This window comes from Procambarus clarkii, chromosome 20, assembly GCF_040958095.1.
Source record: "Procambarus clarkii isolate CNS0578487 chromosome 20, FALCON_Pclarkii_2.0, whole genome shotgun sequence".
Classification (NCBI taxonomy): Eukaryota; Metazoa; Arthropoda; class Malacostraca; order Decapoda; family Cambaridae; genus Procambarus; species Procambarus clarkii.
In genome coordinates, this window is record NC_091169.1 from 35,763,116 (window position 1) to 35,774,920 (window position 11,805).

Below are 11,805 nucleotides of genomic sequence, written 5' to 3' on the forward strand. Positions count from 1 at the left end.
TTAGGCGAGGTTGGCAAGCCTGGATGGTAAGCCTGTAAGGAAAGGTTGGCATGCCTGGATGGTAAGCCTGTAAGGAGAGGTTGGCAAGCCTGGATGGTAAGCCTGTAAGGAGAGGTTGGCAAGCCTGGATGGTAAGCCTGTTAGGCGAGGTTGGCAAGCCTGGATGGTAAGCCTGTAAGGAGAGGTTGGCATGCCTGGATGGTAAGCCTGTAAGGAGAGGTTGGCAAGCCTGGATGGTAAGCCTGTAAGGAGAGGTTGGCAAGCCTGGATGGTAAGCCTGTAAGGAGAGGTTGGTAAGCCTGTAAGGCGAGGTTGGCCAGCCTGGATGGTAAGCCTGTAAGGAGAGGTTGGCAAGCCTGGACGGTAAGCCTGTAAGAAGAGGTTGGCAAGCCTGGATGGTAAGCCTGTAAGGAGAAGTTGGTAAGCCTGTAAGGAGAGGTTGGCAAGCCTGGATGGTAAGCCTGTAAGGAGAGGTTGGCAAGCCTGGATGGTAAGCCTGTTAGGCGAGGTTGGCAAGCCTGGATGGTAAGCCTGTAAGGAAAGGTTGGCATGCCTGGATGGTAAGCCTGTAAGGAGAGGTTGGCAAGCCTGGATGGTAAGCCTGTAAGGAGAGGTTGGCAAGCCTGGATGGTAAGCCTGTTAGGCGAGGTTGGCAAGCCTGGATGGTAAGCCTGTAAGGAGAGGTTGGCATGCCTGGATGGTAAGCCTGTAAGGCGAGGTTGGCAAGCCTGGATGGGAAGCCTGTAAGGAGAGGTTGGTAAGCCTGTAAGGCGAGGTTGGCCAGCCTGGATGGTAAGCCTGTAAGGAGAGGTTGGCAAGCCTGGACGGTAAGCCTGTAAGAAGAGGTTGGCAAGCCTGGATGGTAAGCCTGTAAGGAGAAGTTGGCAAGCCTGGATGGTAAGCCTGTAAGGAGAGGTTGGCAAGCCTGGATGGTAAGCCTGTAAGGAGAGGTTGGCAAGCCTGGATGGTAAGCCTGTTAGGCGAGGTTGGCAAGCCTGGATGGTAAGCCTGTAAGGAAAGGTTGGCATGCCTGGATGGTAAGCCTGTAAGGAGAGGTTGGCAAGCCTGGATGGTAAGCCTGTAAGGAGAGGTTGGCAAGCCTGGATGGTAAGCCTGTTAGGCGAGGTTGGCAAGCCTGGATGGTAAGCCTGTAAGGAGAGGTTGGCATGCCTGGATGGTAAGCCTGTAAGGAGAGGTTGGCAAGCCTGGATGGTAAGCCTGTAAGGAGAGGTTGGCAAGCCTGGATGGTAAGCCTGTTAGGCGAGGTTGGCAAGCCTGGATGGTAAGCCTGTAAGGAGAGGTTGGCATGCCTGGATGGTAAGCCTGTAAGGAGAGGTTGGCAAGCCTGGATGATAAGCCTGTAAGGTGAGGTTGGCAAGTCTGGATGGTAAGCCTGTAAGGTGAGGTTGGCAAGTCTGGATGGTAAGCCTGTAAGGTGAGGTTGGCAAGTCTGGATGGTAAGCCTGTAAGGTGAGGTTGGCCAGCCTGGATGGTAAGCCTGTAAGGCGAGGCTGGCCAGCCTGGATGGTAAGCCTGTAAGGTGAGGTTGGCCAGCCTGGATGGTAAGCCTGTAAGGCGAGGTTGGCCAGCCTGGATGGTAAGCCTGTAAGGCGAGGTTGGCCAGCCTGGATGGTAAGCCTGTAAGGTGAGGTTGGCCAGCCTGGATGGTAAGCCTGTAAGGCGAGGTTGGCCAGCCTGGATGGTAAGCCTGTAAGGCGAGGCTGGCCAGCCTGGATGGTAAGCCTGTAAGGTGAGGTTGGCCAGCCTGGATGGTAAGCCTGTAAGGAGAGGTTGGCCAGCCTGGATGGTAAGCCTGTAAGGAGAGGTTGGCCAGCCTGGATGGTAAGCCTGTAAGGCGAGGTTGGCCAGCCTGGATGGTAAGCCTGTAAGGTGAGGTTGGCCAGCCTGGATGGTAAGCCTGTAAGGAGAGGTTGGCCAGCCTGGATGGTAAGCCTGTAAGGAGAGGTTGGCCAGCCTGGATGGTAAGCCTGTAAGGCGAGGTTGGCCAGCCTGGATGGTAAGCCTGTAGCAGCATAGCAAGAGAGAGGATTATTGCCATATTTCACGGAGAGGTCTTTGTCCTGCAGAGGTGAGGTGAGGTTATGGCACAATTACTCCCACTAACCTTTCACCCGGGAATGGCGGCAGGTCGTGGCGGCCCAGTATTACGGAGCTAATCCCTCTGGCGCGAATGGCCAATTAATTAACCCACTGAACACAATCTGTTAGGCCAGTTACCCTTCAGTGAGAAGCAACCGGAGAATGGGATTGGTCCTCTCCATGACGCGCTGTGCGCCTCAGTTTTGTCATTATATTCCTCTTGTAGCGGCAAAGAATCCAGTTACAGCCCCGCTCATGAACCAGGTAAGTTCACTACGGGATCACCATAGCCCGTGCTACTTGGGACTTCTTGTTCCGAGTTGCTGAATATAAAACAACAAAAGTAGCTTCTTGTTGTTGGATGATCGACGCTTTTAATATTTTCAATTTAACTCTCGGTGTAGGATACCAAGGAACAAGAAGTTTAATCTCTAGAGGAGATCCAGTAGAGACATGCTCATGACATACCAGATACTGAGACAGACAAAATGAACATGGACTGACTACTGCAGATAGTGAGAATCGGAACAGGAACACACGGGTGGCGTCTAGAAACAAATGTACCGTAGTGGCTGTGAACAAGCACAGTTCTGTGTTCAAAGCTATAAAAGTAGATTGTTCTGCGTCCGAAGATTATAACTGGTGTTGCACCAGATAGCAAGGAATTAACAGGCGGGCCCAAGAGCTAATCCTCCCTTCTTGCAAGCACGTATATGTAAGAACACACAAGCGTGTACAAACAGGCGCTCACGAACGTGCACAAACACCACATGCACACACCACCAAAAATTTTTAATTTTACGAAAGCTAAACAAATTAATTTGGCGGGAAGAATCAATTGTTGTGGTTGGTATTGTGGTTATAGTGTAAAGGTACCGCACCACCACCTCGCTACCATTATAGTCGCCATCACTTGACGTGCCTGTAGGAGCAGCTGTCACCGGCCCATCCATGAATGAGGAATGTGTGTGGTTGTGGCGTTACGTATCGTCATTATGTAATCATGTCGCACGCTTTAAGAAAACAGTTGAATCGTGTTTGCTTTTACAATTGATTAAGCTGGAACTAAGACTACATTATTTACTGCAAGGTCTTGGGACGTGGACCAATATTTGTGAATGAAATACAGTGTGTAAGTATTGTATACATATTTATAACCCCCTCGTATTTGTCTGTCTGTATGTTTGTGTATATCGTATGATGTTAACTGGTTTTGCATATTTCTTGTGCATTTGGGGTTCTTTTATGTGTGTAATCACCTATATGTATTCACCTCTTCGTACTTGCAGTATCGAGCTTTAGCTCTAGGAACCCGTTCCTTCCCGTCTTATACAGTGACTCCCGACCTGTTTTTCTCACATATACTTTTCAAAAATTGTGAATGGGGGTTCACTTGTACAGTCTGGTGTGTAGTGTGTGTGCTCTTACCTAGAGGTGCTTGCAGGGTCGAGCTCGGCTCCTATCTCCATCTTCCCAACGTTCTCAGATGACTGCAATGATTCATTTCTCACGCTCTCAATTATATTTACATTTACAATTTTGAATAGAGTTAGCGTCAATGACTTTAACTTCTAAAATATTCCAGTTATTGACAGTACTGTCACTCTGAAAATGTTCTTTCTGACATTTCTGTGGCTCATTTTGTTTTTCTTGTTTCAATCTGTGACCCGTTGTTCTGCTGTTCCAGGCTTTGGACAGTGCTGCTCTGTCTATTTTTGTCTATTTCTCTTTGAATTTTATATGTTATCATGTCCATCGTATTTCTCTTTTCTCCAGTTATCTTCTTTTCCAAATAATTCATTCCTTTCAGCTCGTGAACAAACCTTTTTGCGTAATTTTTTGGACATTTTCTAGTTTTTTTTATCCTTTTTCTGGCGAGTGTTCCATAGTGGGGATACATACACCTTTGATGTGTACTGGAAACTTCCGGAAATTTCCTTTGTCTATGTTTGTGAAGGATACACGGACGTTGGGTAGTAACTATAAGCTGCTCTTGTTAGAATGCTAATGTCTGCTTCTGGCATCAAATCTGAGACTTTCTCCTTTTCTGATTAAGGAATCTGCCTCCCCATTCATCCTGTACTGCTCTACTGCTTCGCACTCCAGTTTCAACCTTTATAACGTTGCATTTGGCTGGGTTAAGTTCTAGCAGGCATTTGTTCAGACCACTTCTGGAGTGCGTCCAAGTGTATCACAATCTATCTCTGTCCTGAGGCTTCTCTTTCATTTAGCATGAAAGAGCGATATGTTATATCTGGTCGTTGACATATTAGAAACAGAAGGGGCCCCCAGAACCAACCCTTGTGGTACTCCACTCGTAACCTCTCACCACTCTGATGTCTCTTCTCTCACTATAAGCCTTTGCTTCCTCCCTGAGAGGTACTCTCTGTCCCACGTTAGTACTCGTCCCGACACACCAGCCCGCTTCTCTAGCTTGACACTGAGGGTCTTGTGGGGGAACAGTATCGAATACTCTCTGGTAGTCGAGGAATATGCACTTTAACATTCTTCTTCCCGCCCCCCCACTCCCCCCCCCCCCCCTCTTGCTATATTACCATTTTAAGAAGCTGGGCTGAACTACCGTTATGTCACTTTAAAACTCCAGCATGCTTGTCAAGCAGGATGTTTCCCTCTGTTAAATCCTATGTAACATTCTTGCGAAGCCAAACGTTTCGGGCACAAACTGGTTGGTGTTTTCAAGACCTTTTTTTTTAAGATATTTCTAAGTGTCCAACTAACCTGCTTCGGATCCTTCACTCTAGTAACTTGCAGGAATTACTTGTTAGTGATACTGTATGCGTGCGTGCGTGTGTGCGCTCACTCATGTGAGCGAGAATCAGAGAACACTGTATAAACATCAGAGGTCCACGGTTGTTCTAACATCCCAGCGAGCATAAGAAATATTGCCGGAACAACCGTGGAAATCTTTAAGAGAAAAATGGATAGTTTTCTTCAAGGAGTGCCGGACCAACCAGGCTGTGGTGGGTATGTGGCCCTGCGGGCCGCTCCAAGCAACAGCCTGGTGGTCCAAACTCTCACAAGTCAAGCCTGGCCTCGGGCCGGGCTTGGGGAGTAGAAGAACTCCCAGAACCCCATCAACCAGGTATGTGTTGTAAGGCACACACACACACACACACACACACACACACACACACACACACACACACACACACACACACACGCACACGCACACGCACACGCACACACACGCACACGCACACACACACACACACACACACACACACACACACACACGTTGTAGATCATATCATTGTTATTATTTCCTCGCATATGACTCAGAGCGTACACAGTTGTATGAGTGTATGTACACTGGGATATGAATGAGAATGTGTATGTACACAGGAATATGTATGAGAGTATATATGTACACAGGGATATGTATGAGAATGTGTATATACACAGGAATATGTATGTACACAGGGATGTCTGTTTGCTGGATTCGATTTTCGTGTAGACATACAGACGTGCCAAGAAATGTACCCAAAGACGCCACGGCATCTAGATCTAGTAAATATCTACTATCTACTACTATCTACTCCAGAGACACGCACGGACATCTAGTTATGGCGACGATTAGTAATAAGCGTGCCTTGGGTCGTACTGAATTACACGACCCAATTTTATACTCGGGTCGTACCCCCTTAGTCGTGATTTGTGGTGTGGGGAATAAGAGAGGAGTTAAGGGTGGTATAGACATGTCAGTGGAAGATTAGACATGGCTTGAGAGGTGTGGAGGTGTCATCTAGGAGGGTCAATACACTCTCGAGTGATCGTGTTAAGAGAGGAAAATTAGGATTTTGGCCTCGTCACACCTTGGGCTCCTTGTGTGTGTGTGTGTGTGTGTGTGTGTGTGTGTGTGTGTGTGTGTGTGTGTGTGTGTGTGTGTGTGTGTGTGTGTGTGTGCTCCTGTGTGTGTGTGTGTGTATACTTACCTATTTGTGCCTGCAGGATCGAGCATTGACTCTTGGATCCCGCCTTTCTAAACATCGGTTGTTTACAGCAATGACTCTTGTCCCATTTCCCTATCATATCTAGTTTTAAAACTATGAATAGAGTTTGGATGTGTGTGTGGTACTCACCTAGTTGTGTTTGCGGGGGTTGAGCTTTGGCTCTTTGGTCCCGCCTCTTAACTGTCAGTCAACTGGTGGTGTGTGTGTGTGCGCTCAAGTTAACTAATTAGCCTGTTGACCAACATAAACTTGCCACTAGCTCAACTAGTTAACTAAACAACTAATTACCTAACTAGTGCCCCAGCGCGTTAAGTCATGAGAGATTATCAGGAGTATCTGTCGTTCATGTTTACTGTCCTCTGAGCTGACAGCCTTCTACCCCTTCCATCTCTCTCTCCATCCGTTTTTTTTCTTTCTACTATCCCTTCGTCAATCTCTTGAGTATCCCGCTTTGTCTCTACCTCTCCAGGATTATTTCCTACGTCCTGTCTATCTGTTTCTCTATCCTCCCGCCCTTCCTTCCTTCCTCCTCTGTCCGTTCTTCCCTCTCCTCCCCACCCCCTCCTCCACTGACGCCCCCTCCTCCCCTCCCGGCACGCGATCACCTCCCCTGCCTGTAATTCACACTACCATTTTTGGGATTTGGTCGGAGGCGATCTTGCTGGCGATCCCTGGCCTACAACCTGTCACCAGGACAGTGAGCCTTACCGTCACCTGCGTCAAGGTTGCACCTGGCGTGCCTCGCTACACCTGTCCATAGCTCAGAGGTGACTGGCTCCGTCAACCCCGCGCCAAGATCATTTTCTCTAACCCCCCATTTTTGCTGACTATTGGCGTGCTAAATTTACAAGGAGTGGCGTAATTACCTTGATAATTTTTGGCGTTGAGTTTGCAATTACCCGGCTGAGACGGTAGGTGTGATTAGCCGCCGGCTGCGCCATCGTGGCAGATTAGGTGACAGGGGGGGGAGGGGGTGTTAGGGTACCTCCTCCTCCTCTGGTAATAAGGAATATGACCTTTTTAGAATAGGAGCTCAGCCTTTGTCATCAGGTATGACTTGTTTGGGTTAAGGAACCTATTCGTTTTGACCAGGCGTGGGTGGCTAGGCTTTCTTGATCCTCTTGGTTGGTGGAGCAGGAGACGAGGTGCTGGGAGGAGCTAGGAGGTGCTGGGAGGTACTAGGAGGTGCTGGGAGGTGCTCACACTACAATAGGCAGATTCTCAAGTTAAGCAGTCGCACGCTATAGCTGCTGGGTGTCCTGGGTTCGAGTTAGTTTGCTGAGGTCTCCTTCTCTCTTTCTTCAGATAACATCAAACGTGGGTTTGATATCATCAAACTTTCAAGGCATCAAACTGTCTTGAAAGGTGAGACAAACCAGAGGAGCTAAGACTAGCAGAGAGCGTTAGGCCAGTGTAGCTACATAGCACTATATGCAGGCGATGAGTTACTATAACGTGGCTGATGATATGTTGACTAAACCACACACCAGAAGATGAGCAGACGAGACGACGTCGTCTCTTCATCTCCTGGTGAGTGGTTTGGTCATCGTACATAGCACTACGACACGTGTGGAGCAGGAGCAAGGAAGTGTCATGTCATAGGACCCCTCCTGTCCACCACCAGACCTTGTCATGTCATAGGACCTCCACCTGTCCACCACCAGACCTTGTCATGTCATAGGACCTCCACCTGTCCACCACCAGACCTTGTCATGTCATAGGGACCTGTCCATCACAGCCATCAGTGGTTCACATACGCGACTGCACGCCATTACCCGATCTGTTTTAGTTCAGGTATTAAGCTGTCTACTCATGCTACAGCGAGGCCTAAATAGACTTTCAAAACTGACTGGAAATCAGCAGATGAAGTTTATAATGTTCATAGCGGCATTAGAACAAGAGGAGGAAACATAAGTACTGGATATCAGCTAAACAATATTGCCACTGCAAGATCAGATTGCAACGATGTTGTTTTGGTGAGATTAGCAGTGTTCTAAAACAGAAAACCATACACAGATGTTCGAAGTAAGGGACAGTTTATTTCGAACATCTGAACATTCGTAGTTGGAAAGTATTAGTAATTAAAATGATAATATTTATGTTACACGCGTTATCTAGCTTTTGTAAGGCCGCCTCTGACATCACAACATAATCAGGTCTCCGTAGACGATGCGAGTGTCGGGGGTGACATGAAGGTTGGGGGTGACATGAGGGTCGGGGGTGACATGAGGGTCGGGGGTGACATGAAGGTTGGGGTGACATGAGGGTCGGGGGTGACATGAGGGTCGGGGGTGACATGAGGGTCGGGGGTGACATGAGGGTCGGGGGTGACATGAGGGTCGGGGGTGACATGAAGGTTGGGGGTGACATGAGGGTCGGGGGGCGACATGAGGGTTGGGGGGGGGGTGACATGAAGGTCGGGGGTGACATGAGGGTCGGGGGTGACATGAGGGTCGGGGGTGACATGAGGGTCGGGGGTGACATGAAGGTTGGGGTGACATGAGGGTCGGGGGTGACATGAGGGTCGGGGGTGACATGAAGGTTGGGGTGACATGAGGGTCGGGGGTGACATGAGGGTTGGGGGGGGGTGACATGAAGGTTGGGGTGACATGAGGGTCGGGGGTGACATGAGGGTCGGGGGTGACATGAAGGTTGGGGGTGACATGAGGGTCGGGGGTGACATAAGGGTTGGGGGGGGTGACATGAAGGTCGGGGGTGACATGAAGGTCGGGGGTGACATGAGGGTCGGGGGTGACATGAGGGTCGGGGGTGACATGAGGGTTGGGAGGGGGGGTGACATGAAGGTTGGGGTGACATGAGGGTCGGGGGTGACATGAGGGTCGGGGGTGACATGAAGGTTGGGGGTGACATGAGGGTCGGGGGTGATATGAGGGTCGGGGGTGACATGAGGGTCGGGCGTGACATGAGGGTCGGGGGTGACATGATGGTCGGGCATGACATGAGGGTCGGGGGTGACATGAGGGTCGGGGGTGACATGAGGGTCGGGGGTGACATGAAGGTTGGGGTGACATGAGGGTCGGAGGTGACATGAGGGTCGGAGGTGACATGAGGGTCGGGGGTGACATGAGGGTCGGGGGTGACATGAGGGTCGGGGGTGACATGAGGGTCGGGGGTGACATGAGGGTCGGGGGTGACATGAAGGTCGGGGGTGACATGAGGGTCGGGGGTGACATGAGGGTCGGGGGTGATATGAGGGTCGGGGGTGACATGAGGGTCGGGGGTGACATGAGGGTCGGAGGTGACATGAGGGTCGGAGGTGACATGAGGGTCGGGGGGGACATGAGGGTCGGGGGTGACATGAGGGTCGGGGGTGACATGAGGGTCGGGGGTGACATGAAGGTCGGGGGTGACATGAGGGGTCGGAGGTGACATGAGGGTCGGAGGTGACATGAGGGTCGGGGTGACATGAGGGTCGGGGGTGACATGAAGGTCGGGGGTGACATGAGGGGTCGGAGGTGACATGAGGGTCGGGGGTGACATGAGGGTCGGGGGTGACATGAGGGTCGGGGGTGACATGAAGGTCGGGGGTGACATGAGGGGTCGGAGGTGACATGAGGGTCGGAGGTGACATGAGGGTCGGGAGTGAATAATGTAGGAGGCCTATTGTCTTAAGCGAGGCGGGTCCTGTTTAATATCCACCCCCAAAATCCTTCATATATATGTCTAGCTTACGCTTGAAACACTCAAGTGATCACATGCCTCTTATTACTTGGTAATTTGTTACATAATTGAAGAAACCCGTATTTACCCAGGTCTTTCCTGGATCTAAACTTATCCTACATCTCGTCTTATATAAGTGAGTCACAGCTTGGAATACCTACACCTGGTCTTGCGTAAGTGAGACATTGATTAACCGGCAGCTCCTGGTATACGCCAGTGTTTCTGGCCCAAGAGTCATCAAACACTTTACGAAACCTTTACATCTCTCCTTAATAATGACCGGCTTTGATTACAGGTATTAAACTGTTTATGAGCTGCGAAGCCCTACGAGCTTGTGTATGACAATAATAACCTTGGGTTGTGAAGCTGCGTAGGTCATAAACTGCTTGATAAATGTAAATGAAACCGCCATGATTGTTGAAAGATGTACAGGTTTCGTCAGTGGCTGACTCGATGAATCTTGGTTCTGGTCTCTGAGGCAGGTGGTTAATTCATATTCTGCAGGCGATGAGTCACAATACCGTGGCTGAAGATATGATGAACGGGAACCTGTCCTTCTACAAAGAACGTCGCATTTCGCACGTATGCGTTACATAACGCGAAAAATTGTCGTACTAGAAAATGGAAGCGGCTCGCGAAATTGGCGTACTGTCCCGTTTTCTGTTCTGGGCCTTCTGGTAGGTTAGGATCAGGGCACTTTAGTAGGACAGTTTCTTGACGTTGGGGAACCTCAGGAGGACGGGCTGGATAAGGGTGAGCCAATTAAAGGAGTGCAGCGATGTATCTTGGCGACACCGCTATCTTCGCCAACATCTAGGAAATAAACGTCAGGTTAATATGGCTTGTGTTTGATAAGTTAGATAAGGCAAACCTCGATAAACGCGAACTCGCATGAGTAGGACAGGATCGCCTCGGGTACACTGTGAATCAAGGGGCAAGTGGCGCCTGTGTGTGTGTCCCAAATCTCGAGTGCAGTATCCCAGACACAACAGTGTGATTGAAATTGCTCAGTTACTACAGCTCTGCGGGAAGATATGGGTTTTGGAAATGTCTGGGATCAAGTCGCGAGTACTCCAAGCGCTAATGCTTCTAACAGGTAACAGGTAACGTGGTTAGAGGTTAAAACAGGTTAAAACGCCTCCGTCCTCCCCACACACACTGTCACTTCAGCCGTTAGTAATGCTGAATTGACTTGGCCAAACCGACAGCTAAATTTGACTGTGAAACTAACCTTGACAAACGTATAATCTATGCTATAATTAGTGTGGAGGGTCGATGGGAACACCAGGATGGTGGTGGTGCCACCATGGAGGTCTGGTCCTACGTGATGTAGCTCTCACTAGTGATAATCTCCGCACCTACACTACTGTAGTTTACTACTCTGAAGACTGATTTCTCAGGTGTTGATTGGGGGTAGGATGGTGTAGTGTGGGTGCTCTAGAGACCCCTGGGTGATCCACCACGGCCACCTCCTCATCCCGTCACTCTTAGACAACATCTGTGGCTCTCAGCTGTTGATGTAGTGTATTGCTGCTCGCTCTAGTATGTATATGTACAAAGATGGCTCTAGTGGCTGTGGAGCAACTGTGGAAGATATAGAGACTGGAGCCATCTTGGAACATACACAAGACTAGAGCGCCCCAGTTGATGGCGCTCTCACTGCTCTACACCCCGACACCTACTTACAATTATATGTCGCCAAGCTTCTCCTCTCGTGGCGATCTAGAAATATTGGAGAGTGGCTGAGGTTCTCCGGAAAACACAAGAATAGCCTTGTGAATGGTTCAACCCATCGTTCCTCAGTTATATCCTCCCCGCTTGGTCTCTGGAGAAGGTAGTTTGGTGAGACGTTGGGCTTGACTCCGTCAGACGCCGGAAGGTTGGTAAGGTGGTAACATTTTCTTACTGGCAATAAAGTTCGGCCTGGCCGGGTGAAGGTGGGGTCAGCAGGAGACCTGTCGGCCTGGCCGGGTGAAGGTGGGGTCAGCAGGAGACCTGTCGGCCTGGCCGGGTGAAGGTGGGGTCAGCAGGAGACCTGTCGGCCTGGCCGGGT

At 49.9% G+C, this 11,805-nt stretch overlaps 1 protein-coding gene across 1 annotated transcript; it reads right to left on the bottom strand.

Moving 5' to 3' along the window:
- Positions 1-8,223: 8,223 nt before the first annotated feature.
- On the bottom strand, positions 8,224-9,027 carry LOC123752961 (uncharacterized). The gene has a single exon (XM_045734971.2). It carries the CDS (start codon positions 9,025-9,027, stop codon positions 8,224-8,226), a length of 804 nt encoding a protein of 267 aa, XP_045590927.2.
- Positions 9,028-11,805: the final 2,778 nt, after the last annotated feature.